At 49.8% G+C, this 27,976-nt stretch overlaps 11 protein-coding genes across 11 annotated transcripts; 8 read left to right on the top strand and 3 right to left on the bottom strand.

The window, feature by feature from the left end:
* Positions 1 to 27: 27 nt before the first annotated feature.
* IAQ61_009852 (uncharacterized protein) lies at positions 28 to 336 on the bottom strand (the record flags this gene model as incomplete). Its single annotated transcript, XM_003837833.1, has 1 exon — positions 28 to 336. The coding sequence occupies one exon, from the start codon at positions 334 to 336 to the stop codon at positions 28 to 30; it is 309 nt and encodes a 102-aa protein (XP_003837881.1).
* Positions 337 to 436: 100 nt separating this feature from the next.
* On the bottom strand, positions 437 to 1,525 carry IAQ61_009853 (uncharacterized protein; the record flags this gene model as incomplete). The annotated part of the gene is made up of 1 exon (XM_003837832.1): positions 437 to 1,525. The coding sequence occupies one exon, from the start codon at positions 1,523 to 1,525 to the stop codon at positions 437 to 439; it is 1,089 nt and encodes a 362-aa protein (XP_003837880.1).
* Positions 1,526 to 2,889: 1,364 nt separating this feature from the next.
* IAQ61_009854 (uncharacterized protein) lies at positions 2,890 to 6,659 on the top strand (the record flags this gene model as incomplete). Its single annotated transcript, XM_066098557.1, has 3 exons — positions 2,890 to 3,046; positions 3,142 to 5,693; positions 5,757 to 6,659. The coding sequence occupies 3 exons, from the start codon at positions 2,890 to 2,892 to the stop codon at positions 6,657 to 6,659; spliced, it is 3,612 nt and encodes a 1,203-aa protein (XP_065951384.1).
* Positions 6,660 to 7,294: 635 nt separating this feature from the next.
* Positions 7,295 to 9,355, bottom strand: IAQ61_009855 (uncharacterized protein; the record flags this gene model as incomplete). The annotated part of the gene is made up of 1 exon (XM_003837829.2): positions 7,295 to 9,355. The coding sequence occupies one exon, from the start codon at positions 9,353 to 9,355 to the stop codon at positions 7,295 to 7,297; it is 2,061 nt and encodes a 686-aa protein (XP_003837877.2).
* Positions 9,356 to 9,540: 185 nt separating this feature from the next.
* On the top strand, positions 9,541 to 11,026 carry GPI8 (glycosylphosphatidylinositol anchor biosynthesis). The gene is made up of 2 exons (XM_003837828.2): positions 9,541 to 10,257; positions 10,314 to 11,026. Exons 1-2 carry the CDS (start codon positions 9,740 to 9,742, stop codon positions 10,954 to 10,956), a joined length of 1,161 nt encoding a protein of 386 aa, XP_003837876.1. The 5' UTR covers positions 9,541 to 9,739; the 3' UTR covers positions 10,957 to 11,026.
* A 2,818-nt stretch (positions 11,027 to 13,844) lies between these two features.
* On the top strand, positions 13,845 to 14,759 carry IAQ61_009857 (uncharacterized protein; the record flags this gene model as incomplete). Its single annotated transcript, XM_066098558.1, has 2 exons — positions 13,845 to 14,260; positions 14,330 to 14,759. 2 exons carry the CDS (start codon positions 13,845 to 13,847, stop codon positions 14,757 to 14,759), a joined length of 846 nt encoding a protein of 281 aa, XP_065951385.1.
* Positions 14,760 to 14,873: 114 nt separating this feature from the next.
* IAQ61_009858 (uncharacterized protein) lies at positions 14,874 to 15,116 on the top strand (the record flags this gene model as incomplete). The annotated part of the gene is made up of 1 exon (XM_066098559.1): positions 14,874 to 15,116. The coding sequence occupies one exon, from the start codon at positions 14,874 to 14,876 to the stop codon at positions 15,114 to 15,116; it is 243 nt and encodes an 80-aa protein (XP_065951386.1).
* A 422-nt stretch (positions 15,117 to 15,538) lies between these two features.
* IAQ61_009859 (uncharacterized protein) lies at positions 15,539 to 16,655 on the top strand (the record flags this gene model as incomplete). The annotated part of the gene is made up of 2 exons (XM_003837825.2): positions 15,539 to 15,705; positions 15,764 to 16,655. 2 exons carry the CDS (start codon positions 15,539 to 15,541, stop codon positions 16,257 to 16,259), a joined length of 663 nt encoding a protein of 220 aa, XP_003837873.1. The 3' UTR covers positions 16,260 to 16,655.
* Positions 16,656 to 21,652: 4,997 nt separating this feature from the next.
* IAQ61_009860 (uncharacterized protein) lies at positions 21,653 to 23,032 on the top strand (the record flags this gene model as incomplete). Its single annotated transcript, XM_003837824.2, has 2 exons — positions 21,653 to 22,036; positions 22,103 to 23,032. 2 exons carry the CDS (start codon positions 21,653 to 21,655, stop codon positions 23,030 to 23,032), a joined length of 1,314 nt encoding a protein of 437 aa, XP_003837872.1.
* A 270-nt stretch (positions 23,033 to 23,302) lies between these two features.
* On the top strand, positions 23,303 to 25,095 carry IAQ61_009861 (uncharacterized protein; the record flags this gene model as incomplete). Its single annotated transcript, XM_066098560.1, has 4 exons — positions 23,303 to 23,326; positions 23,959 to 24,295; positions 24,798 to 24,934; positions 24,988 to 25,095. The coding sequence occupies 4 exons, from the start codon at positions 23,303 to 23,305 to the stop codon at positions 25,093 to 25,095; spliced, it is 606 nt and encodes a 201-aa protein (XP_065951387.1).
* A 166-nt stretch (positions 25,096 to 25,261) lies between these two features.
* IAQ61_009862 (uncharacterized protein) lies at positions 25,262 to 27,896 on the top strand (the record flags this gene model as incomplete). The annotated part of the gene is made up of 4 exons (XM_066098561.1): positions 25,262 to 25,447; positions 25,495 to 26,098; positions 26,149 to 26,420; positions 26,471 to 27,896. 4 exons carry the CDS (start codon positions 25,262 to 25,264, stop codon positions 27,698 to 27,700), a joined length of 2,292 nt encoding a protein of 763 aa, XP_065951388.1. The 3' UTR covers positions 27,701 to 27,896.
* Between the last annotated feature and the right edge of the window lie 80 nt (positions 27,897 to 27,976).

The following is a 27,976-nucleotide window of genomic DNA, read 5'->3' on the forward strand; positions in this document are numbered from 1 at the left end:
GCACCTAACCGCCCAAGTACCGGCACGTCAGAGATCATTCGATTCCCCGGTGGGCCTGGAAACGCAGTGGATTCCAGACTTTGTGTGCGGTTGGCCGTCTTCTGCGCTTACCTGCAAGGGCGAGAAATGGCGAGAATGGTCTTGGCAGCATTCAGCCGCGGCAGATTGGCTGGAGCAGGGCGTGAATCGTCTCGTCGGCCTTTTGGCCAAGTCGAGGGTGACGGGCGAGGGTAAGAGGACGAGGACGAGGCTGAGGCTGTACAAGGCCGCGAGGGGTTGTCGGTCGGGGCGGAGGTTGGAGTTCGTCACAGTCATCTCGGACATGTCAGGGTCCATGGAGGGGCCGAGGGAGGGGTAAACACGTCGCGCAATCACGTGACGGCGCGCACAGCCATTCGTAATCCTTTGTGGTGCCAACAACGGCAAGACAGCGACTTTATTCGAATTCCGACTCGACAAAGCCGCGTATTCTCTGCAGATTCTCAAGGAAACCTCCAGTTCTCTGCGGTGGAGGTGGCTGCGGCTGTGGCTGCGGCTGGCCAGGCTTCTGTACATTGCCACCACCACTGCTTCCAGCTCTCTGTTGAGCCTTGTCTCGACTCCTCTCCTTGCCCCTCTCCCTTTCGAGCTCCTTTTGTTTGTCCTCTACCAACTTGACGAGGCCATCTACCAACTTGATCCTGGCCTTCTCCTCTGCCGTGCCCTTCCATACCTTGGCCAAGTCTCGCAGTGCCTGGATGCGCGTATTGGCCATTTCCACCCCATTGTCGGGGTCGCCCGCGATGAGATCCGCCATCTCAGACCGTAAGGCGGCAGCAAAGTCTTTTCCTTTTTGCTCCCGAGATGCACTGTCCGTGCCAGGTTCGGGAGCCGACACGCTGATGAGGGAGGCGCCCAAGGAGAGCTCGGAGGGAGGTATCGTCCATTGCATCGCTTCGCCAAACACCTTGATGACCGTCTCGAGCCGTGAGCGCACGGTGGTGAGGGTACGGAGGTCCGAAACGTATTCTGGCGTGGTCTCGTCTGCTTCTGGTAGGGGTGCTAGCTGCCCTTGCTCCGGCCCAGCGCCTTGGTCTGTGGCAGGGCTGGAAGTCTGCCCGTGGTCATCTGGTGGTGGTGCTAGTGGTTGCAGAGAAATGCCATGTGGCAAGAACTTGCGAATGTCGTCCTTTACGCCTTCTGTCAGAGTCTCGGTGAGCCCCAGTGTCTCCCCACGCAGCACTTCGACCTCGTATGCCAGCCGTGCTCCGCTTCGCACAATGTCATCGGTCAACTGGGTCAAGATGGCCGATAGTCTTGTGGTGTGCGCATTGAGCTGTGAGAGCAGATCCTGCGTCTGGGTCGAGAGCTCAGCCAAGGAGGCTGTGGCTGGCTTTGCAGGCCGCGACGACGTCGACAGGGCCGGTAGGGTGGCATTGAGGAAGTCAGCGGGGTCGAAGCGAGGGTGGAGAAAGGGGGCGAGGGCGGGATCGGCGACATGTGTGGAAGCAGTAGCGGCGTTTGAGTCGACCTGGGCTGGGACCATGTTCGAGTGCGGAGGGTTGGGTCGAGGTGGGCGAAGAAGGAGATGAGTAAAAGGTAAGCTAGGCACATGGCTACTGTAGGTAGGTAGCCAAGGATGTGCGGGCGTACCTTGGTTAGTACAAGATTACGAGACCATGCATTACCATGCATTACCATACATTACCATACAGTACCGTACATTACCATACCATTACCACACTATACCTATTTTGCATATGCGGACACCACCCCAACTCGAGCGCGCGGGACGGTCCACGGGTGGGATGGAAACAGACTTGGTCCCCACAGCCCCGCAGCTTCTACCGTACTCTACTCTAACTTCCTCCCATACTCTAGAGTACTCTGCTCATGTAGAGTACCGGCATACCTGTTGTCTAACCGGTCCGTCAGGCAGGTGGGCGGGGGTCACTGGCGAGCAGGGGACAAGCGCCACGGCCACACGATGACGGAACGAACTGCTTCCCTCGCCGTCGATTACCGTACCCAGCTAGAGTACCCTACCTATTGTCATCCCTCGACCCTCTTCCAAACCCTCTTCTCTCTCTCTCTCTCTCTCTCTCTCTCTCTCTCTCTCTCTCTCTATCCCTCTCTTTTCACCTTTCACCACACTCCTCAAAGAAAAGAATATCAACATCGACTGCAGAGTTCAAACTTGCACAGCAGATATGCCAATGATGGGCTAGCACACAATGACTTGGTTCCGTAGCAGGCGCCCAGCACAGTGGGGGAGGGGAGGGGCGGCTGTTCAGCTGTTTGGCCCAAGCTCTCCAATTGCACTTACGCGGGTATGGTAGCACCAAACACTGCAGAAGAGAGTTGACACCCAGAAATAATGGCCTTAGCATCATCACCACGCACACATACACACACACACACAGTCTCTCTCTCTCTCTCTCTCTCTCTCTCTCTCTTTCTCTCCACTATCGTTTCCAGGTAGCTTGACTCCTGCCCAGCTTACTAGTAATCACAAGCTAAACCTGCTACCGGTAACCTCCCACCGGCCTGCCATACTCTACTCCACTACTGTCCCATCTATACTTTCCCATCCCCTTTGTGTCCTCTCGCCCTGTTCGCTTGCTGCCTGCCACCTTCATTTCTGGCCCCCCATCGATGCCTCGGAGCTTCTGTTGAGGGGACGGCCGTTTGCTTTCTCGCACAATCCCTCTTCCAAAAGCCTGACACCAGTGGCCTGCTCGTCTTGACCTGTTGACAATCGCTCTGTCTGGCTTTGGTACCTGCCCGTCTTCTGATAACGCTGCAAAGCCCGCAAACTGAGCCGCCGCACGCCTGCAGCCTCGCTACAACCCGCAGTGGTAAACATTCCACTGTCAAGCACTCGCCTCGGACGCCCCAAAGCCTGCCATCATGCCGCGCCGACAGTTCCAGGCTGACCTAGCCAAAGCAGTGGAAGGCGTCTCCATCGCAGGCATATCCAATGTGCAACCTGGCGGCGATGATGGTGAATTCACTTTCATCTGTCTTGCCCAGGGCCAGCAGCTCACCGTCTCGGTACTTGTTCCTGGTATGTTGAACAGGCACCCAATCAGCCGTGGTTTTCTGCACACTCTCACCCCAATCAGCCATCCATGTTGCTGCAGATAGCTGACTCCGCCACAGAACTATCCGACTATCCCTCAAGCCACGAGTGCATGGTCTTTGGTGCAGACAATGCACCTGCCACCGTTGCTGCCGCCCTTCACGGGATCGCCGATGCGGTCACTGGCAAGACCATCGCCGAGATTCTAGAAGTCGTGTCCATCAGACTGCAGTCCACCGACGAGGATGGAGACAAGCAGATGCTGAATTCGCAACAGTATGAAGAATTTGACGTCAGCGACGAAGATGCCGAAGAATACTTCCCCGGCGATGAAGATTTGGATCCCAGACCAACCCTGACCAACTACCCTTCCTCCGCAACAGGCGGTCAGCCGACCGAAGCCACAACCACCTTTCGACAGCGCATTCGTGACGACTTTCAGACAGCCAAGAAGGAAGGCTTCAGGGTAGGCTGCATGGGCGGCCTCATGGATGGCCTGGCTTGTCATGTCACCGTTTCCATTCGCCTCTCCAAATTGGGCATCTCGGAAGAAGCCATGCAAGCTTGGCAGCTTGAGCCGTCGAAATATCTCGTTGCTATCATGCACTACCCTAATGGATACAAGAACATGGACGACCTCAAGTCGTACCCTGCAGCCCAGGCTTGCCGTAGTCTTGTGGTGAGGATAGGCATCTCGACCAGGTACAAGCCCACGATGCAGGAAGCCATCCAGTGCTTTTCCATGGTGAGCAAAGACGCAGTGAAGGAGTCGGAGAAGAGGCAATCAAAATATCCTCAAGGAGCCACTCCCACTAGTGGCTTCCACGACTCGTTCATCTCACGGCCGCTGAATGAACTACTGGAGCAGCGATTCCATATGCTGGTCAAGTATCGCTATGGTGGTATGACCTGGAACGGAGCTGAACTCTTCTACAACACCCAGGTACACACTGCATCGCACCTCCACCACGATGCTTCAAAGGATGTTTATTACAAGCAAGAGCAAACCAGCAATGCTTGGCCCAAAATCGTCACCGACGACCACATCACATCGGCCTCTAGTCCACAACATTCTCTACCCCTGGTCGCAATGCAATTCATTTTACGACACTTTGTCCGCTGTACCGAGTTCTGCCTCATCTGTTTCAGCAAGATGCCCGATGATCTCGAGGCGATTAAACCCTATGTTTGCGACAACCCTCTCTGTCTGTACCAGTACATGTCTTTGGGTTTTGGGCCCAGCCTGGAACACGAGATTATTTCCCAGCCAAAGGTGGTTGATCTTCTCGTTAGCTTTTGCTATGCAAGTGCTCGACACGATCGCTTGAAGGACTTTCCCAGCGGACTTGGCTTGTTGGTGCCACCGACTGTGGCTATTGACTACAACTACACGCCATTCGAATCTCAACGGCATCACTACAAACAACCAGCCACGCAATCTGCTACCGCGCCTAGTCCCATAAGGAATGATATACCTATAAACGTCACTTACTATGATAAACGCCACGAGCTACTTTTTCCAGACAAGACCAAGCCAAACCCTGTAAGGAAGGGCCAGTGGATCGTTCTGCGTTTAGCGGATTCACCAGCTGTGCTTTTACACCTTCGTGTCATCGAAACTTGCTACTATCCTTTGGTGCGGGTTTCAGAAGCCGCTCGTCCAGCGGATCAAGACGTTAGGTATGATCCGCATGTCATTGCAGCCTTAGGTCTGCCGCAGCTTGTATCCAACTCAATAGCTTTCCCTCCGAAAGACGGTTTTCTACCTGCAAGCTTCTACATTTACAATGAGAACTTTGATAGTCTCAGTGACGATGGGAAGCGACAGGCTATAGCTACTCTTTTGGATTTGCTACCCCCAGTTCGCGACATGAAACAGTATCTCCTGCGAAACGCTCAGTCAACGCTGAGTTCGTGGGTAGATCGGCTACCTCCTGCTGCGTTGGGCGTCCTGCGATGGATTATTGCGTCGAACCGAGCGTGTATTGTGCAGGTCGAACGGGAAGAAGACGATACTAGCAGTCGGAAGTCACAAGATCGACTCTTCGGCATGAGGGGCTGGACACAATTCCGCTTTGCCATGGGCGCGCCTGACAAGGAACGCCGCTTTGTTCAGGCAGTACAATCGACCACTTCGAGGCTTCGTCTCCAGTATCCTACACTGTTTGCTTGGCACGGAAGCCCACTGGGAAACTGGCATGGAATCATCCGTGAAGGACTGCACTTCAAAGAAACTTGCCACGGGCGAGCATTTGGAAACGGCGTCTATCACTCCACTAATGTAAATACCAGTTTAGGATACTCGCAATCGGGCATCTCGGGTGCCTGGATATCGAGCGAACTTCAGATCCAGCAAGCCTTGGCGCTGAATGAGATTGTGAACGCTCCTGCAGAGTATGTCAGCCATGCTCCCCATTTGGTGGTTGCACAACTCGACTGGATCCAGACGCGGTACTTGTTTGTCAAGACTACTGTGGAGGTCACTGGTGCTCCTCCTAGCCGGGAGGACACACAGCCACTCGAGGTTCTCGAACAAGACCCACTGTGGACTTCCAAAGGTATCAACGGGCCCCTGGTTATACCAATACACGCCATTGCAGCATCTCGCCGACCACAGTCGATAGCGACTTCAGTAAGTAATGGAGCCAAGTTCAACCTTGGTAACGACATTGGGTCTTGGCTGACTCCTCCCCAGCAGCACAAGCGACAGAAAGCTTCTGGGATTACTCGGTATGACCCAATTGAGATTGAGGACGAATATGCAAGTGAGGCCACTGATGAGGAGGACCTTGCCATCTTCAGCACCGAGGATGGTATGCCTCTGCGGTTGGGGGACTCCTTACCTACGCCAAATTCCGTTGCTGGGGACAAGGGCAAAGGAAAGCTCTTGAGCCTTGCTTCATTTGGCAATAAACTCTTTGGTTCGAAGTTTTCGGCACCAAGCCAGCCTCTTACAGACTATGTTCCCGGATCTCTTGACTACAGCACTCTGCCTATGCTGACGATGCCGTCCTGGGCCTCGATGTCTGCTACGAGACGTTTGATGAAGGACTTCAAGGAACTTATTCAAGTGCAGAATAAGGAACCTCTGCATGAACTGGGCTGGCATATTGATGAAGACAAGATTGAAAACATGTATCAGTGGATCGTGGAGCTACATTCCTTTGAGTCAACACTGCCATTGGCCCAGGACATGAAGCAAAAGGGCATTAAGAGCATCGTTTTGGAACTGCGCTTCGGCAAGGACTATCCCATGAGCCCGCCATTTGTCCGCATCGTCCGTCCCCGCTTCCTCAGCTTCCTACAGGGTGGAGGCGGTCATATTACTTCTGGAGGTGCCATGTGCATGCAGCTTCTTACCAATGATGGCTGGAGTGCTGTTTCGTCCATCGAGTCTGTCCTCCTTCAAGTTCGCATGGCCATATCATCGCGCGATCCCAAGCCCGCTCGCTTGGCCACGACTGGGTCTCGGGCATATGGAGTCGGCGAGGCAGTCGAGGCATACATGCGTGCTTGCAGGACCCATGGCTGGACTATTCCTCCTGGTTTTCACGAGATGGCGCTGGGTGGAACCGATGTTTCACTATTTGACGGCTAGCAAAGGCTAGGTATAGCACGTGGACATGCAGAAGCCATGGCCGGACAGGAAGACTGGTGGTATTTTTCAATGAAGATCTGGGAGACGGGTAATGTTCTGTATTCGCATGGCGTTTGTGGTTTTGGCTCACAGATCATGGCGGGGCGAACAGGGTGCATTGGGACATGGACTGGCGTATTATGGGGAATATGATAACCCGTCCCGTCTGGCTTCAAGGACTCGCCTACATTGCTAATGCATGATGATGAAGCATTGCAGTACCTATCATGTGCGTTTATTAAAAGCTAGGTAAATACATTGCTCTGCTCTGCTCTGCTCTACTCTGATTCTTACCAGTGAGTGGATGTGTCGTGACTTCTTTACCCCGTTCAAAGATGAGGAACCTCTAGACTTGCAAGCAAAAGGTTGAAAATGCTAAACAATCCCTCGCCTAGAATCAAACCACTCGCCAACACGATGATTGGCGTCTCGCTCCTTCCCTTCCACCGCCTCCACCACAGACCAAGTAGCCCGCCAATGGTGCGGGCGAGCGTGAAGGAAGGAGTATTATACATGCCTGGCAAATCACTTCAAGTCAGCCAACTATTCATCGAGTGTGGCCAGGCACTTGGGCCCCTGTCACATGGAAGAATAAGTCAAGAAAGGATGAAAGGGTAAGAAGACTCACCAACCGCCACAGCAACCCCGCCAGGCACAAAATCCACCCACCCGCCCCCCTTCCCCCGGGCCTTCCTCACACCCCCCCACACCCGCACCGCCGTCCCAACCGCAAACACCACCGCCGCACCACCCGCCCATTGCACCGCCATAGGCGGCAACCCCTGCCCCGTCACCAACCTCGCTGTAAAAACCCAGACATAGGCAGTAGGGACCTCGAACAAGCCACCAGGAATAGTATACACACGGGTATAAAGCTTGTAGACGAGAGCAGAGACGACGGCACCAACAGCACTGCCAATCATCTGGCCGTAAAACTGGGCGGCAGGGGAAGCACCGACAAGGTGACCGCATTTGAGATCCTGCATCAGGTCGCCGGCCTGGAGGGCGGCTGATTCCGAGACGGCGCCGGCGAGCAGGTTGATGATGATTGCGTTGTTTGGGCGGCCGGTGGCCGGGTCTGGCGACGAAGGGGTGACGAGGGCGAGGAGGAGTTGGGTGAGTTTGGAGATGCCGGAGACGGGGTTGAGGTCTGTTTCGCCGAGGGCGCGGACGCCCATGATGGAGAGGAGGAGGGCGAGGACGAGGGAGAGGAGGGTGAGGGGTAGGGGGATGAGTGAGGGGAAGGAGAAGTGGATTCCGGTTATGCAGAGGATGAGGGAGAGGACGAGGTAGATGAAGGTAGTGCGGGGTGGGATGAGTTGGGAGGCAGGGACGTCGGGTGAGGGGGGTTGGGATTTGGATGGGTTGTTGGAGTAAATGGGGGCGAGGGCGGTGTAGTGGGGAGGGGTGGAGAGGTCGAGGGTGAAGAGTTGTTTCCAGGTATGGGATCGGAAGGTTCGTGTTAGGCTGGGGTAGTAGGCTCGTCCGAGGGCGACGAGGGGCCGCAAGAGGAGCCAGCCCAGACTGACGAGCGAGTCGGCGAGCATGATGGCGAGGGATATCCAGACAATCCAGCCTTTGGACCCGTTTGTCCAGTCCGAGACGGGTCCTGGGGCCCAACCTTTGTGCTTTGCGAGCGGCGAAAGGATGCCCCAGCCGATGAAAGCGCCAAGAAGCATGTGCAGTGTTGTTGCCGGGCCCATGATGATGCCTTGGCCGACATAGGCTGGGGAAGGGTTCAGAGTCCAGAGCCAGGTTTGCGCCAGCGGAAGTCCGAAGATGGGGATGTCGTGGAGTTGCGGGATGAAGTAGGACAGGACGGTGTAGAGTGCAGAGACACCAAAGGAGATGATAAGTAGTCGAATCTTTCCTTTCCAGTCTCCATCTGAACCCAACTCTTCCTCATCTTCCTGCCTTTGTACATGGTCATCCAGCGATGGCCTCGGACTGTGCACCTGCGGCTGAGAACTTGCGTGTTGCAGCAAGCCCTGTGATTCTTCACCTCCCTCCTGTTCATCCCCAGCCTGAGTCCTCTCGGCCGCTTTTAGACTCGATGACTTCTCGTCACCATGAAGCACCTTGATCAGAAGCGCAGTTGCAGTTCCACTTGGAAATTTGAGCTTCTCCCGGATAATCATCTCTCTCCGAAGCGGTACAGCAAAAACGACACCGAAGAAGCAAATTCCAACCGACCAAATGATGAGCCTCCACAGGCTTATATCTAGCGGTCCATTTTCTTCTGGCTTCAGCAGATAGTTCAGAGCTGGAATGACGCCGACAAAGCCACAGCCCAGAGGCATCGTCCCGACTGACCCAGCAACCGATTGCACCAAGACATTTTCCACCGGCGTAAAGGGAATCCTGAGCGTCTTTGCAACGACCTTGAAGTATGCGAATCCAATCAGAGCAGAAGGCATGGCCATGCTGGACACCCATCCGGTTTGCAAACCAAAGTACATGTTGGAGAAACAAATGACCACGCCGATTGCCAAGCCTACCAAAACACCTCGCACTGTCAAGTGTTGCGGTTGCGAAGCTGGGTCGACAAGGTAGTCACGAGCTACAGCATCACTGTGGCCAGGCGTATCGTCATCCGTCCTATTCTGATATCGAGCTCTTTCATTCTCCAGAGAGCTGGATCCTCGATCCGGTGCCATGTTCGAAAAAGTGTGAAGGGGGGTTGCCGCAGACAGTGTGAAAGATTGTGAGGTCTGTGTAGCTTTTAGGCAGGCTTCAGATTGATCTCGACATTGACACCTATGGCGTGCTCGAGACTATGCATGATGGAAGTGCATGTGATGTGGTCAGAAGTGGATGAGATTGGACGTCAGTGGATCCTGGTGCAGCACGTGATCCGATCTGTTATCAGCGGCTTATCTCCGATCTGTCAGGGATCCATCAACAACGAGAACGACGTCGACACGAGTGCATCCCAAAGCGCGACTCAGCCACCACGCGCATCCGCCCCATCTTCTCCCTCTATGAAGACCTAGCCGCCCTCACACAGCTCCAGATCAGCTCCTGCTCTTCGGATCGCGAGGATGAAGTTCTCAGCTGCCCTCCTGCCCTTGCTGGCCGCCCCCATGGTCGCAAGCGAGCATACCTCGAATTGGGCAGTGTTGGTTTCTACATCACGGTTCTGGTTCAATTATCGACATCTGGCCAATGTGCTCTCTCTCTACCGTACCGTCAAGCGCCTGGGCATTCCGGATTCCCAAATTATCCTCATGTTGCCAGATGACATGGCGTGTAACCCTCGCAATGCATTTCCGGGAACCGTCTACAACAATGCTGATCGTGCGCTGGATCTGTATGGCGACAATATAGAGGTCGACTATCGGGGTTACGAGGTGACGGTGGAGAACTTTATTAGATTGATGACGGACCGTGTGGGCGAGGACATGCCACGGTCTAAGAGGTTGATGACAGATGAGCGGAGTAACATCTTGGTGTACATGACTGGGCACGGAGGAAATGAGTTCCTCAAGTTTCAAGATGCAGAGGAAATCAGTGCCTTTGATCTAGCAGATGCATTTGGGCAGATGTGGGAGAAGAAAAGGTGCGTTACGCATGAAGCCCTGCTCACAGCTTTACCGCCACTAACGCCAACAAAAGATACCACGAAATGCTCTTCATGATCGACACCTGCCAAGCAAACACCATGTATTCTAAATTCTACTCCCCCAACATCCTCGCCACCGGCTCTTCTGAAATCGACCAATCCTCCTACTCTCACCACGCAGACAACGACGTCGGCGTCGCTGTCATCGACCGCTACACATACTACAACCTCGAGTTCCTCGAAACCCAGGTCCGCGACCCAACCTCAAAACTCACAATGGGCGATCTCTTCGACAGCTACGACGAGGAGAAGATCCACAGCCACCCCGGCATACGATACGACCTGTTTGAAGGCGGAGAGCACGCCGCGCGCAACAGAAAAGTCATGGATTTCTTTGGAAATGTGCAGAATGTGGAGGTCGAGGCAAGCAAGAGGAATGAGACGGAGTGGATGGAGGATCTGAGAGCGATTGAGAAGATGATTGCCGAGGCGAAGAGCAGACATAACGAGAGTCTGGGGGTGAAGCCGCAGACAGAGCATGTTGTTGAAAAAGCTAGACCGATGCTGAATGTTAGGTCAGAGGGTGCGGTGCGGGTCGATGAGGTGCAGGACTGGACGAAGCAGGCGTATGGAGCTGCGGCCCTGTTGGGGTGCGCGGGGGTCTGGCTAGTAGGAAGCTGGCTGGAGTCTGTGTAAGAATTCCTGCGAGGCTTCGTCTCTCCGTATGTCATGTTGAGATACCCAATTGTTACTTCGTCCATCTTTATCGTTTCCGTCGTTCAATCTTGCTCGTGAATATGTGTGGAAACCTAGATGATTACGTATAGTGGCCTTGGAGCGTAGGTGACCAAAAATCCATGGAGATTTATATGTCGTCACATGGAATTATCTGTTACAGCACGCTTTTCGGCACATTCAAGGCTCATTCCGTAAAACTCAGAATCCGCACTATACCATTTCCAACACAGCAGTCGATGAGGAGCACAATCCCCTACTCACTACAGAAACCATGTAGTCAGCAAACCATAACAATATCAACAAAACACCCGTCTCTCCCCCATTCCAAAGCGTCCAAAAAACGAAATGAACACATTTTCACATTACTCTCAACTTCCCTCGCCGTACCTCCCTCAATGTGGTGGGGATATTTGGCACATACATATAATGTCTAGGACAAAATAGCAGGTGCAAGAACATCCAGCAACTTAAATCACGCGCAAAAGATCCCAGAGAGAGTAAAAAGCGGCGGTGTGCGAGTTGTCCTGTCGGGGGTTTGTGCATGTGTGTGGCGGGATCATAGTTGGAATGAGATGAGAGGGTTCAGGTGAGGAGTTGAGGATGTAGATGTTTATATGTGGGTTTGCTTGTTACTTGCTGTGTTAAGATGTCAGGGGTGCAGTGTCTAATATACAAGGCTGGGATTTTCAGATATACAAAAGCACAATGTTCTGGGCAAAATAGTAACGAGGAGATATAGGAATGATGTTAAGCTCGAGAAAAGTGATAAAGCTTGGTGTGCGTATGTTATAAAACTGCTGTATGCCAACGTAGCTCGCCTTTGCACTTGCAACCACATGCGTGAAGAGATATACAACTTCAAGCAGTGTGCTTCTTCTCTAGACATGCACAGGAAAATACATACTACTAGACTAGAAATCTATGCAGAAACCCAAGCCTCCGCACTGTACAAACGACCAGCTACAAAAAAAACTCGCCTGCAAAAAAAGAACCCCGAAACACTAACCCCAAAACCGTCAACACCCAAACTCGAACTCAGGCCCCCAACCACCACCACCAGCAAAAAGCTGAGATCTACCGAAGTAGATCTCAACCTTAGGGAAAGCTATTCTGCAGGCACCGTCACCCATTAACTGGGATCCAACACCGCTAGCCACCCGGGCCCGTACCGGGAGATGGGAGAGCGGTAAACCGCGAGGTTATTGCGTCGTCGAGCCAGAGCAACCATACTCTACCACCATCTCCTTTCCTATAACTTAGAGGATCGATAGATTTATTGGCATTATATACTAGGGATTAAAGGCGTGCGGGGTGTAAGGGGACTGGTAGAGCTGGGTGGGTGGGCGCGAGGCGGGCGTTTGTAAGGTGCGCATGGTGCGAGCGCGTGCTGCGGGGGGTTGGAGATGACGACAGTGAGGCCATGGGCAAACGCTCGTGGAAGGTTGTGGAAGGATGTTGTGTCTGCGAGTGTGTGATATGGCGTTGAGATGTTTAAAGGCCGATGCGCTGAGAGTGTCGTGATGATATCGAAATGGTGAGATCAGAGGGCTGAACGTATGAAAATACTGAGAAACGCCCAAAGATGTCGCTGTCTACTTTACCAGTAGAGTTTGTAGACATAGCAAAGACAATATGATGCTGAACTTGACCAATCTAGGTCCTGGGGGCGTTTCAATTCCCTTCCAGTCCTTTGTAGTCTTGTGCACGAATGATCGCATCTACGGGAAAGAGATTCAAGACATTGACTCAAGACGGCGAAGAATGACAGCAACATGATAGTAGTTTTGAAGATCAAAGAACATGAACCCAGAAGATGGGGATATGGATAGTTTGAAGTGCTGACTGTCTTGAGCACTTTTGACAATAACAAGACGGCATGATTGAAGATGTAAACGAGATGACGGTAGTGATGAGAAGAAGGAAGATATTATACGATCAAGTATCAATCACCTTGACACTTTACAACGGTGTTCAAAAATGATCAGTTGGGGCGAATCATGGCAGCTTTCATCTCATGAGCCAACACAACAATCCCGATTCGCGAGTCTGACAGTACCGTAGGTAGAGCCTAGAGGAAAACCTAGTAAGCAAATCTCCAAAAATTAACCTCGGCAGTATTTGCAAAGGAGATAGACGAAGAAGCTTTGCAACCATGTAAGTGTGATGTTGACCAAGGAGGTCGAACGTCACACTTGGCCGATGTCTGCCAATAACGCTAGTAAGATCCCTCATCGCCGATCGCACAAGACCCGTTCCGTTCATGTACCCCAGACTCCAGATCGTCCTTCTCCACATTCCCGTCCCCACACTTGTACATATCGCGGAAATAAAACGGGGCAGGACGTTCGACATCAAATGCACTCTCCATTGCTGTGCAATGCTTCAATCGACAAGTTGAATTGGGCGCGCTTTAAAGATGGGACGATCTGGTAGTCGCTCGCACCGAAGCCGTGCCATACGTCACATCCCGAAGACAAAGCCGCGCCCGCAGCTGCAAGGCTTGATGGACGTCATTTTGGCGCTCGAAAGCACTATACCTCAGGCGCAACGGCACGGATAGCTACCCCAGATGGGAATGAGGGGAGTCGCAGATGAGGGGATCTCGTCTGTGCTCCAATCGCTTCAGCCTTTGCTGCTGGCGGGATGATGCTGTGACGTCGTCTGGACTTGTCAACCGAGGAGGTGCATCGAGGTTGCTCATTAAGCAGCTGTGTGTCCGCTGGAAGGACTCATCATGCTTCTGTTGGATTTTTGATACAACAGGAGACACTTAGTTTGAGGCTCAGTTTGCTTTTCCTTGGTCACCTCGAACGAAGGCGTGCATCCCCAACGTAGGTCCTCTGATCATGGCTACTGCGAATGGTCCTATCGCACCGGGGCCATCAGTATCCCGTGACTGGGCCGATGGCCATTCATCTGGTCCGCTGAATAGTGTCGTGTCGCAGACGAGTATTACACCGTTGACACAGGCTCATACACAGTACTCTGACCACTCATCCGAACTCTCGCCCAATCGCACATCATCGAGTGCAAAGTCTAAGCGATCAGCGCTAGGCTTACACCCTCAAGCTCCTATAGACGACGAGCACGATCAAGGCCCAAGGTCGGAATTGTTATGGTCTCGAATCAGGACTGTGCTACGAGAGCCGTTCGCAGAGTTTTGGGGCGTGGCGATCATGGTCATGTTTGGCGATGGATCGGTTGCGCAGGTATTGTTGTCGACTGGACAGACAACTGCGCCTGGAGGTATGGGTTTCGGATCGTATCAGTCCATCAATTGGGGGTGAGTAGTCTCTGTTGTAAGTAGTTGAGCCTTGCTAACACGGCGAAGCTGGGGTTTGGGCGTCATGCTTGGTGTCTACGTTGCTGGTGACTCTGGAGCCTATCTCAACCCTGCAGTCACGTTTTGCAGCTGCCTCTTCCGCCAGCTCCCATGGCGGCGCTTCCCCTTGTACTTTCTTGCCCAGCTACTCGGAGGCTTCGTCGGATCAGGCATCGTATACGCCAACTACATTTCCGGCATCGACTGGTTCGAGGGCGGCAAGATGAGGACCGTACCACCGGCGGAGAAAGCAACGGCGGGTATCTTCTGTACTTATCCGCAAGCCTTCGTGACGAAATCCAGCCAATTCTTCTCCGAATTCATTGCCAGTGCCTTACTCATGTTTGTTATCTTTGCATTGAAGGATCCAAGTAACAATGGTGTTCCCAAGGTGGGAGTCTCCAGCTTGAATTCCTTCTCCACGCTGACTCATGTGTAGAGTGACAAATGGTTTCCACTATGCCTTTTCTTCTTAATCTTTGGCCTGGGGTCGTGCTTTGGTTGGCAGACTGGATATGCCATCAACATTGCACGTGATTTTGGCCCTCGTCTAATGTCTTACTCAGTTGGCTACGGTAGCGAAGTCTGGTCGGCCGGTGGATATTATTTCTGGATTCCCATGGTGGCGCCGTTCCTTGGCTGCAATTTTGGTGCCTTCCTTTACGACGTCTTCATCTTCACAGGCCCCAGTCCAGTCAACACGCCTTGGCTGGGCCTGAAACTGCTAGTACCGAGATATGCATTGCAGGAGAGGAGAGCGCATGCCAGAAGGAACAAACAAGATGGTATTGTGTGACAAGTGTCGATGGTGAAGCACTGCACGTTCGGATTTGGCCCGCATTGGTGATTTTGACTGAAGAGACTTTTGAGAGGAAAGAATATTGATTTCTGGCCGGGGTTTAATATCACGTGCTTTCAATGGCAGTATAACACAGGACTACTCTAGTAGAGTCGAGTGTGTCTGGGTACCTACTCTACTATAGCTAGGTAGCGCCCGTCATCGGCACGTGATGTCAGAAATGACGATGCAGCTGCCCCCGCTTCCCGTTCCGCGCGCAGTCCCCAGTGTCTCCCAACTTTCTTGCTACTCCTTGACTTACTTACCTAAACCTCTTGATCCACTTATACCTCTGGTCCCTAACTATATCTTGAGGAAGAACCTGCTCACACTGCATCTTGGAAGTAACGGCCAAACACTCAACCCAGAAAAAAAAGGCTATGGCGAAGAAGGGCGGTGCGGCCGGTGGCGGAGAAGGATCGAAGAAAGCACAGGGTCAGGCGCGCAAGGCCGATGCCGCTGCAGCGAAGCAGGCAGTGAAGAACCAGCAAGCCGAGAAGGCAGAGGCCGAGGAATGGAACAAGGGCGCCAAGTCGAATGCGAAGGCGTGAGTTGCATCCCATTTCCTCAGACACGATGATTGTCTGCTAACCCTCTCTCTCCAGCGAGGCCGCTGCACAAAAAGCCGCTGAAGCTGCGCGCAAGAAGGCAGAGAAAGAAGCGCTCCTCCGGGAGGAAGAAGCCTCGCTCCCCTCGAAGCCCAAAAGCAAGGCACCCAAGGCCGAAAAGAAGCCCCGTGGCATCGACTCGGCCCTCGGTAGCTTCGACGCGAAACCTGGCGCCCTCAACGCCTCCGGTATCGACAATGCGCTCGATGCTCTAGACATTACAGGCAACGCGCAAGATAAGCTCGACCGACACCCCGAGAGGCGATTCAAGGCTGCGTACGCGGCGTATGAGGAGCGAAGACTGGACGAGATGAAGGATGAGAAGGGTCTACGGCGGAACCAGAAGATTGAGCAGATCCGCAAGGAGTTTGAAAAGCATCCTGACAACCCCTTCAACCAGGTGTCGGCGACATACAACATGTCCAAGGAGGAGATGGCGGCGCTCAAAGAGGCGGAGAAGGAGAAGAAGGAAAAGCGGTTAGTGGGTGTGTAAGGGAGGCGGAGGGGGGCATTCTGTTCTTTTCTCGGAAAGCATGGTGTTGTGTAGGCTCGGTGTAGTTTGGCCAGAGGGATTGTGGACTACTGCGGACTGTACAGTAGATGGGCGAGGGCTGAGGGCTACATGTGTTTGAGGATGTTCTAGTAATGATGCTAGGTGCCATGGGATATTGCATGCATGATGCACGAGCAAGCAGGTAGCAGGTAGGTAGCACAGTGGGTAGTGGTACAAGAAGGATGTGTGGCTGAGTAGCGAAGCCACCAAGGCAAGAATGAATGATTGGCTGGGCTCGGAGAATTGATTGTCAACGTGGCTGAGATGCGCACAAGAGACAACAGGTGTACTTGACTTGATCCATGCAGGCATCTACGAATAGTACTGGTAGACATGATGTATATCCTCCGAGTGATGATGGCGCGTACCATTTCAGTGTACATAGTGTACATAGTGGCTGGCCCCATCGGCTTGCACAGGTACCGTACCCCACTCCCATGAAGATTGCAAAATCACGCAGCCAGTATGTATCAGGGCAGCACAAGAAAAAAAGAAATGACAGGATGATTAAAGATGCAACGCCAATCTGCCTGCATGTTGTGTTGATTCACCCGCACATGGCTTGAACCCCCAACAACCCCCCCGCCCACAGCCCACACCGACCCCGGCAAATGTTATTTGTCCGGGTCGCAAATAAGAAAAGTGACCTGGTCATTGTTAGGACACGGTGTCTATTCCCACTGCGCCCACAACCCAAAAAGGTGAGCATATATTCCATAAATATGCATTATGCACGAATGGAAAAGTATATATAGGCGCAGGGCACACCATACCCCATAGTCCTCCCCATGCGCGCGCAGGCCATGGTCTGACAGTCATAAGCCTTACCTTACCTGAATCAGTCAACATCCTGCAGCTAGTATATTAGTACTACAGGGGATGCTGCTGGGTGGCCCGCGACCAGTATATCGCTAACTAACTCAGACGACTCTTGGGTGTCCTCTAAGGGCCTTTTATATAAGGTTATTGCAGAGCCCTATACAGAGGTGGCTTTCAAAAGTTCTTGCTAACAGGGGTGTCTATATTACCGCCGTAATACCACCAAAGCTTAGACTATTCTATCGCGCTGCCCCTCCTTATACTTATTACTACCTTCTAGTCTAATAATCTACTAAATATAATACTATATATGCTCTATCTAAGCCTAGATTTAGTATTAAGGTAGCTTATTCTAAGCCTTTAACTATACTTTTATACCCTTTACTCTACTTTTAAGAGTATCCTTTCTAGTAGTTCTCTACTTAAGCTATAGCTAGGCTACTTTAATAGTATTAAGGTTAGGTAAATTACTATACTAAAAAAGCTTTTTTACTCCCTCTCTTTTATATACTAGTTATTAGGTATAGTAGGTATATAAAGGAGCTTTATCCTCTTAAACTATAGTATATAGTCTCTCTTTCTTATACTCTTTAGTAAAGAGGATAAGCTTAGGGATTAGAACTTAACTCTAGTAGTACTACTAATCTATACCTCCTCTACTATTATAAGAGAGCTTACTATTTTTTTTTATTCTATTTCTACTATAAAGTCTTGCCTAGTTTATTCCTTAATCCTATCCTCTTTATACTAGTAATAAGCTCCTACTCCTATCTTATAATAGGCTTAAAAGTCTTATTTATCTCTTTAATCTTTAAAGCTACTTCTCTCTTCTCCTATATAGTCTTAGGGCACTAGATATAGTATAGGCCCTTATAATTATAAGAAAAGTAGCCCTAGAATATAAACTTAGAGTAGCCCTTCTACTACTTATAAATAATAGTCTTAGTAAAAGCCTTATTAGGTTTTCTCTAGATATAGTAGCTACTATAGTAGTAGTTAAGTAAGATAGAAGTCTTATTAGACTAGATAATATTCTTCTAGTCCTCTAGAGTCTAGCCTTAATAGGCAAGACACTACTTAAGTCTATCCTATCTTATCTTCTTTATTAACCTAGGCTTCCTTATAGGCTTTATCTTATAGTATCTAGCTACTTTTAAAACTTTTTATACTATAGTAAATAATATATTATATTTATAAAGACTAAGATTACTAGCTATATTAGTATAGCTCTTCTCTCTCTTATATCTATTTTAGTATACTTATAAAAGAGTAGTATTATAGATAGTATCTTACTTATAAGGGTAGCTAGTATAAGGGGTGTCTTTAAGGTATTTAAGAAGGAGTTTTATTATAGGTAAATTTAGCTTAAAGCTATATTAGTAGGCTCTACTATAGATTAAGTTAATAGTATATAGTAAAATACCTATAATAGCACTAATTTAGGTAGTAGATTTACTACTAAAAGGTAACTTTAGAGTTATAATAAGCGTATAGGTATAGGGATTAGTATTAGGAGCTATAGTAGAGTATAAATACTAAAGGATTAAATAGATAGACTATTACTACTACTATCTATAGCTTTAAAATTAAGTATATATAGGCTAAGAAAGTTAGGCTAATAGATTAGCCACTAATAAATACGCTAGCAAGAACTTTTAAAAGCCACCTCTATACTAGTAATATCGCGCGCAATACTAAAGTTTCTAAGGTAAAAATATAGATATATAGCTAATATACTAAATTATAGCAAGTTAGTCCTAATCTATAATATCTACTATAGTAATACCTAATATCTACTAATACTATTATTAGATCTAATACTTAAAGGGTAGAGGATAGAACTAATAATATAATGTTATATAGTGTTAATTTTTTTTTAGTAATATCTATTATTATATTCTAGATGCGCCTGTTACCTCCTTTTTAATAGAGGGGGCGCTAGCTTGTAATTATATAATCTTTTTAGTCTTCCTTCTAGAACCCTACTCTATCTAATAACTATATACTAATACTATTAATATATTATACTAGTTACAGGCTACCTAGTAACTTCCCCTATAGTACTAATTTACTAGCTACAGGATATTAACTATTTTAGGTAAGGTAAGGCTTATAACTAAGACACTTTTCTTATTACAACCTAGATAAATAACACTTACTAGGGTACAGGGGTTAATACTAATATAGTAATACTAAAAACAATTAGTATTTTTTATTAGTACTAAAATCTACGTATTAGTAAGGCTTTGCCTAGATATAGCTAGCGCCTCTCTAATTAGGCCTAGCTTAGGGGCAAGCTAAGTAGGGAACACTATAGAGGTAGCTTTTAAAAGTTCTTACTAATAGGGGTGTCTATATTACTACTATAATACTACTAAAGCTTAGACTATTTTATTACACTGCCCCTCCTTATACTTATTACTACCTTCTAGTCTAATAATCTACTAAATATAATACTATATACGCTCTATCTAAGCCTAGATTTAGTATTAAGGTAGCTTATCCTAAGCCTTTAACTATACTTTTATACCCTTTACTCTACTTTTAAGAGTACCCTTCCTAGTAGTTCTTTACTTAAGCTATAGCTAGGCTACTTTAATAGTATTAAGGTTAAGTAAATTACTATACTAAAGAAGCTTCTCTACTTCCTCTCTCTTATATACTAGTTATTAGGTATAGTAGGTATATAAAGGAGCTTTATCCTCTTAAACTATAGTATATAGTCTCTCTTTCTTATACTCTTTAGTAAAAGGGATAAGCTTAAGGATTAGAACTTAACTCTAGTAGTGCTACTAATCTATACCTCCTCTACTATTATAAGAGAGCTTACTATTCTTTTTATTCTATTTCTACTATAAAGTCTTACCTAGTTTATTCCTTAATCCTATCCTCTTTATACTAGTAATAAGCTTTTACTCTTATCTTATAATAGGCTTAAGAGTCTTATTTATCTCTTTAATCTTTAAAGCTACTTCTCTCTTCTCTTATATAGTCTTAGGGCACTAGATATAGTATAGGCCCTTATAATTATAAGAAAAGTAGCCCTAGAATATAAACTTAGAGTAGCCCTTCTACTACTTATAAATAATAGTCTTAGTAAAAGCCTTATTAGGTTTTCTCTAGATATAGTAGCTACTATAGTAGTAGTTAAGTAAGATAGAAGTCTTATTAGACTAGATAATATTCTTCTAGTCCTCTAGAGTCTAGCCTTAATAGGCAAGACACTACTTAAGTCTATCCTATCTTATCTTCTTTATTAACCTAGGCTTCCTTATAGGCTTTATTTTATAGTATCTAGCTACTTTTAAAACTTTTTATACTATAGTAAATAATATATTATATTTATAAAGACTAAGATTACTAGCTATATTAGTATAGCTCTTCTCTCTTTTATATCTATCTTAGTATACTTATAAAAGAGTAGTATTATAGATAGTATCTTACTTATAAGGGTAGCTAGTATAAGAGGTGTCTTTAAGGTATTTAGAAAGGAGTTTTATTATAAGTAAATTTAGCTTAAAGCTATATTAGTAGGCTTTACTATAGATTAAGTTAATAGTATATAGTAAAATACCTATAATAGTACTAATTTAGGTAGTAGATTTACTACTAAAAGGTAACTTTAGAGTTATAATAAGCGCATAGGTATAGGGATTAGTATTAGGAGCTATAGTAGAGTATAAATACTAAAGGATTAAGTAGATAGACTATTACTACTACTATCTATAGCTTTAAAATTAAGTATATATAGGCTAAGAAAGTTAGGCTAATAGATTAGCCGCTAACAAATACGCTAGCAAGAACTTTTAAAAGCCACCTCTATAAATCTAAAGCTTAACACTAAAAAAATATTATAATTACTTACTATTACTAATACTTTCTAATATCTAGTTCCTCTAGTAACGCCTTGTTAGGACACAGTGTCTATTCCCACTGCGCCAAACAACCAAAAAGGTGCGTATAATCCATGAATGGATTATTCACGCATAGAATAGTATATATGGGCGCCCACCCCACAGTCCTTCCATGCACGCGCACGTCATGGCCTGACAGTTGGCTACTAATTTTCCAGGCGGCCAAGGTACCTGGCACTATCCCTAACTTAGTAGTAAGGGCGAGGACAATTAGTCTATTGTGGCGAGGAGTTTCCCGGCTCTATGCGGCTCCAACACAACCATCCTGGCTTCATGGATCATGAGGGATTGGAGGATTGGAGGATGGGCATGGAGATGGGTCGGGGCCTTCACGGAGTCAGACTGGGTTACCGGTAAGAGATCATGGCCTACTCTAGCTAAGAACCTAAATTCATCAGGATTTCTCTGTTCCTTACACCTTCTTTCCTCTCTTTGCTGTTTGTCTAGGTAGTGAGTTTGCCATCCACCGCGCAGGTTCTAAACTTCACTCTTTACCTTTTCTTTTTGCTTCTCTTCTTCACTCCCTGCGTCTTCTCTTCCTTCACCTGCTGCATTTCACGACCCTCACATTCGCTTCATTCCTTAAACAACACTGCCACCATGAAGGTGTTCTCTTCTTCTTCCACTACTACTACCACTACTACTGCTACTGCCGGAGCTGTGCTCCTTGCTTTTCTTGCGGCCACGGCTACTGGACTCCAACTAGACACCGAAAATGAGGATTCTATTCGTAATGCGGCCAAGCAGTATGCGAATGGCTTGATGTCCTTGTACGAGGGTGATGCCCCGGGTACGGCGATTGAGAATGTCGGCGTCTGGCCCAAGCCTCACTACTGGTGGGAAGGTGGGGCTGCCTGGGGCGGCATGATAGAGTACAGTCAGTTCACTGGCGATGACGCCCATGTCAAGACACTCCAGCAAGCTTTGACTGCCAACTACGGCCCTGCCAACGACTTCATCTTGTCCTATCGCAAGGGTGAGACCGTAAGTCATGCTGCAACACCAACACCCTCCTCCCGTCCACACAAACGTACTGACCCCTCAATCCAGGGCAACGATGATCAAGCCTTCTGGGCCCTCGCCGTCATGTCGGCTCTCGAGTACCAGTTCCCAGAACCAGAGAATGCACCAGCAGACTATCTGGAGGTCGCCGTCAATGCCTTTGAGAACATTGTCGGTCGCTGGGACGAGACTTCGTGTGGCGGAGGACTGAAGTGGCAGGTCTACCCTGAAAACGCATATGGGTACAACTACAAGAACTCCATTAGCAACGGCTGTGCCTTTGCCCTCGGTGCACGTCTCGCCCGCTACACGGGTGAACAAAAGTACGCAGACTGGGCTGTCAAGATCTACGACTGGAGCCAGAACGTTGGCCTCATCTCCGACAGTTTTGAGGTCTTTGACGGGACGAGCGACAAGGAGAACTGCACTACCATCAACGACAAGACGCAGTGGACCTACAACAATGCCATGTACCTCCACGGCTCTGCCTACATGTACGACTTCACCAGCGGCGACCGTGTCTGGCAGGACCGAACCTCTGGATTCTTGCAGCACGCCGAGAAGCTCTTCTTCACCCCTTACGAGAACGCTACGGACATTATGTACGAATGGACCTGCGAGACTGGCGTCTCGGGGAGGCACTGCAATTTGGACCAGCAGTCTTTCAAGGCCTACCTATCCCGCTTCATTGCCAAGACGGCCATCATTGCGCCCTTTACCAAGGACAAGATTACCAAGTACTTGAAGGCTTCTGCTGTTGGCGCCGCAAAGTCGTGCTCCGGTGGTGCTGATGGCGCTACCTGCGGGTCCAAGTGGTACACTGGTGGCTGGGACGGAGCTTCTGGTGTGGGACAGCAATTGTCGGCGCTCGAGGTCACGCAGGCGCTGCTCACGATTGAGAAGAACACTCTTCCTGTCAAGAAGAGCGAGAAGCCGGCTCCAAAGTCTCCCAAGCCTTCGCCTTCTGCAGTGGCCTGATCTAACTCTGCACCAACCTCTTCACCCGTTCCTGCTCCTCCCACCTCTTCGCCTACTCCGTAACCCTAGCGCTAAAGGGTTAGGAAGATAGTATTATAGGGTAGTAGTAGGCTAGGAGAAGAGCTTATAGTAGTTGTAGTTAGGTAGTTTATAGGAGAGGTTATAGGGATGGCTATTATTATAGTAAGGGGGTGTTGCGACCTACGTATTTGAAGACAGACAGCGACTGAAGTTGCGAGGAACGAGCACCAGTCAGAACGGGCATCCAACATGACCCCGCGCCCAGCAAGTCACGTAAGTCACGTAGGTAAGTCCCACGAATCCCAAAGTGTCAAGAGCACATCTCGCGTCTAGGACTTCTGGGACGAGTCCCAAAGTCCCACAGATCCCACAGGCCCTAGGGACGTCTAGGACGACAAGTATATAGGAACCACAAGATGCCCTTATAGTAGATCGTGTTTAACTTAAATAATACGTATAGCAATACACTTGGTTATCCACAGACGTTCTTATTTATCTCTTGCCTATCCGTAAGAACCAACCTTGCGGTCTGACACCAGCTGCTTTATATCGTAGCCACTCAGATCCTCACAGGGGGGAAGCTTTAGCAGGTACTATTAAACTAATAGGCTTGTTTATTTAGGCTAGATTCCTAGAAAGTATCGGATACTATAGTAACTTGATACTATTTATAAGCTAATATATAGATATAAAGTATCTAACACGTAAAGTTTATATCCTGTACTCCACTCCCAAGTCGAGCCAAGCTACCCAGCCTACCGTACCCCACCCGCTGTGGTAATTCCCTCTTTGTCTTCGCAGAAGCCAGAGGCGGCACCTATTGTCGTCAAGACTTCAAGCTCCCCCTTGTCCCCCTTGGCCACTTTTGCACCAACCAACCAGACAGCTGGAGAGTTCAACAATAGCAGGCCAACAGAGAGCACGTGCTCTTCTTCGTCTGGCTCTTGCAAACCCAGCGTAACCACGACGGTCTACGTGAGGCCGTCCTCGTCTTGCCTAGCCAGTGTAACTACGACTGTCTACGTGACGCCAGCCCCCTCTACTCTGGTTTCCTCGGCCTCTTCACCTTTGGCCTCGTCGGTGTCAACAGCTGTGGCCCCCTCTGCGCCACCAGCTACCAATGGCAGCTTGTCGGTTACGGTACTGTGCCAGCTGCACCGCCCGTCTCTCCTCCAGCAACACCTATCCTCGTCCCGTCGGCCTCGAACCCAGTTGCACCACCAGCTGTTAACAGCACTACCGGTACGCCTACTAGGTAGAATTGAATGTTAGTGGATTAGGCATTATGTACCTATGTAATCCAATGGGGTTCTGGTGATTGTTGCTGCACGTTTGATGGGATATTGTTTGTTGGTAACTAGCTAGGCCGTAGGAGAATAAAAATACATATTCCCATTTTGAATGGCTAATGCCATGGCTGGCTCGGGAGGATGGGATAGTAGTGAATATCTCCATGTTGGGGTTAGCGGTGACCCCACCAGCTGCCAACCCAACAACCTTGGAACTAAGCTGCAATGACATCGAAGGCCCGCCATGCAAAGCCTTGGAATCTATCCGAGCTCAACAACAGAAAATAATCGCTCTACTCTACGATTGGGTGTCTGTGGTTGATGCGGACAGCTGATGAAAACAGATCCACAGCCACTGTCCACTGTCCACTGTCCACTGTCCACTGTCCATCGTCCCCCGGATTTCGGCTCTCTAACGTATCCAAAGAGCCGGCCTTGCAAGCGTCTCATCTCAGACTTCTACAAGATTCCATGTCATGGCCTGATGCCACAGCTTCAGTTCCTGGAGCATACACGCGACACACAGGACAACTGGCAAGAGGAGATTCAACAGGGCACCCACGCCTCCTACAATAAATCGCAGGTACACCAGGTATGCATACAGCAGGACGGAAGGAACAGACGTCGTGATGGCTGACTGTCTAGGTCTACCTATATGACCCAGCAACCTGCACCCCTCTGCCCGTCCCCACTGTCAACAAACTCACTCGTCGCCCGCTTCCATTCTTTACACAACGAGCTCTCGATCGCTAGCTGTACCCGCTTCAGCCCTCCATAGTCAACAACTGGCCCACGTCGCAATACTATCTCTACAAGACAGACTGTCGCTTTCCTCGAAATTGCGCGATTATAGAGCAGCACCCCTCTGCTCAGCTCTCCTCCACCAGAGAGCAGCCTCGCTGCAGGCCAGACAGTCAGCATGGCGAATCAGGTGGATGCCAAGGGCAAGAAGGTGGTCGTCATGAACAAATACGTCTACGACGCCTTCTTGTGGACGTTTTCCATACTGGTCGAGCTCTTCTTCCGCGAGGTCCACCCACGCAGTAGTTGGAAGGTGCCCAAGGAGGGGCCGGTCATATTTGTCTGCGCACCCCATGCGAACCAGGTAGGACGCAGAGGCAGATAGGCATGACCGCCACTGACAGCCCACAGTTCGTCGACCCTCTTATGTTGATGCGTGTCGTCAAGAAGGAATCCGATCGGCGGATACAGTTCCTCATCGCAGAGAAGTCGATGAAGCGCAAGTTCGTCGGCACAATGGCATCCCTGACGGGCGTGGTGCCGGTGGGAAGAGCCATGGACATGACGAAGCCGGCACAGGGCAAAATATACCTCCCCGACCCCATCAACGACCCCTGCCTCCTCCGCGGTGTCGGCACCAACTTTGAAGACGAGCAGTTCCAGATTGGCGGATCTATTGTGCTACCCAAAGTGGACAACAAGGCGGCGACTGCAGAGATTTTGGAAATCATCGGCCCCGAGGAGATTAGACTCAAGCGCCCCTTCAATGGAGGTGTCGCTATGCAGCAATTGACCGGTCGCAACGACATGACTGAGGATGGAGTCTTTGTAGATGGAGCTGCGGAGAAGAAGGGCATTGCCGAGGGCTATGAGGGCACCAACTTTGGCATTGCGCCCAAGCTGAACCAGACCGAAGTCTACGACGCTGTGCATGCAGTCTTACATAATGGTGGAAGCGTAGGTATCTTCCCGGAAGGGGGAAGTCATGACCGCACAGATCTTTTGCCTCTCAAGGGTACGTTCTCGCTCAACCCCAAATCCTTGCTCGATACTCACACTACTCAGCGGGTGTTGCCATCATGGCACTGGGCACGTTGGCCTCGAAACCCGACTGCAAAGTCCAGGTGATACCCGTGGGCATGAACTACTTTCACGCGCACAAGTTTCGATCAAGGGCTGTGATTGAGTTTGGCACCCCAATCGAAGTCCCAATGAAGCTTGCGGAGCAGTTCGAGACCAAGGAAGGGCGTCGAGCTGCCATCAGCGAGATGCTCGAAATTATCAAGCAAGGCCTTCTCTCGGTGACTGTCACCACTCCAGACTACGACACACTCATGGTAAGTGGAGTTTGGCTGGATCACAACATTCTCTCTGACACGTGCGCTAGGTCATTCAAGCTGTTCGCCGCCTATACAACACCAAGGGCTCGAAAATACCATTGCCTAGGATCGTGGAACTCAATCGACGTTTGGTGCGTGGCTATGAACGGTACAAGGACGACCCTCGTATTATCGAGCTTAAGAAAGAGGTCATCGCCTACAACGCGAAGCTCAAGGCCCTTGGATTGCGAGATCATCAAGTGGATTACGCGAAGATGCATCCAATTGCAGCAGCGGGTCTCTTCTTCTATCGCCTGGGAAAGCTACTTTTCCTGAGTATCCTCGTGCTACCCGGCACCCTCCTCTTCAGTCTCGTCTTCATTGCAACTAAGATTTACTCGATTAAAAAGGCCAAGGAAGCATTGGCCGCCTCGAATGTCAAGATCCAAGCGCGCGATGTCATGGCGACTTGGAAACTCCTTGTCGCCATGGCCGTTGCCCCGGCCGCATATGCCTGGTATGTTTGCCTGGGCCTGCTCTGGTACTCGCGCAGCAATTGCAGTGGCTATCTGCCTCCTGGCATTCCCAAGCGCATCCTCATCCCAGGCCAACTCATCGTCTACGTCACCGTCACCTATGGCGCCCTGCGTTTCGGCGAAGTCGCAATGGACATTTTGAAATCGCTCGGCCCGCTCTGGAAGATGATGAACCCCTTCTCGAGTAGCGAGCTCGTCAAGCTCCAAGAACGTCGCAAAGAACTAGCCCGCCGCGTCAACGAGATCATCTCGGAGCTTGGCCCGGAAATGTACGACGACTTCGACTCGAAACGCATCCTCCAGGACCCTTTTACGCACGACCAACACGCCACCCAAACAGCCCGTAAATCCACGGCAGATGCGCGTGAGCACGACGAAGCCGAGACGCACGAACGCTACACGTATCCCGCCTCTCCGGGCTCGGCAAACGACATTCCCCGCAACGAATCCTTCCACGACCTCGCCAACCAGGACATTTTTAGCAGCCGACCGCAGACACCAAGGAAGAGTCGCAGTCGCAACGCTAGCTATGCCAATCTGATGGGTGCCGGTGGCGGCGCCGGTGGTGGCTTCCAGCTCAAGCCGTTTAGCACCGTCGACAAGACGCTCGGGGAGGTCAAGAGGCGGTTGACGGACGGGGTGAGTGATCGTCGACGGAATCGGGCCAGTGGGGGTGGGGATGCAGGATGGGGTGACGGCGGGCTGGCGAGCGAGAGTGAGGAGGAGCGCGAGGGTGTCGAGATGGCGAGGAAGAAGCGGTAGGTGGGGGGGTTATTTTTTGAAGTGGAGTGGAGTGCAAAGGACGTTGATATTGATGTTGAGATTAATATTGATTGATACCACTGCTACTCTTTTTTTTTGACATTTCATTGTCTGTGCGTGCGTACATGTTTGAGTTTTCTCCCGAGATGATGGATAATGGATAATGGAGGCTATGTGTTAGATATGGAGATGGAGGATGGGGTGGAATGCCGTCACCAAAAGACGACTAACTAACTGACGGATTGACGGACTGACTGACTAACTATGCAAAGCCTA

Source organism: Plenodomus lingam, assembly GCF_022343315.1.
Source record: "Plenodomus lingam strain CAN1 chromosome Unknown contig_7, whole genome shotgun sequence".
Classification (NCBI taxonomy): Eukaryota; Fungi; Ascomycota; class Dothideomycetes; order Pleosporales; family Leptosphaeriaceae; genus Plenodomus; species Plenodomus lingam.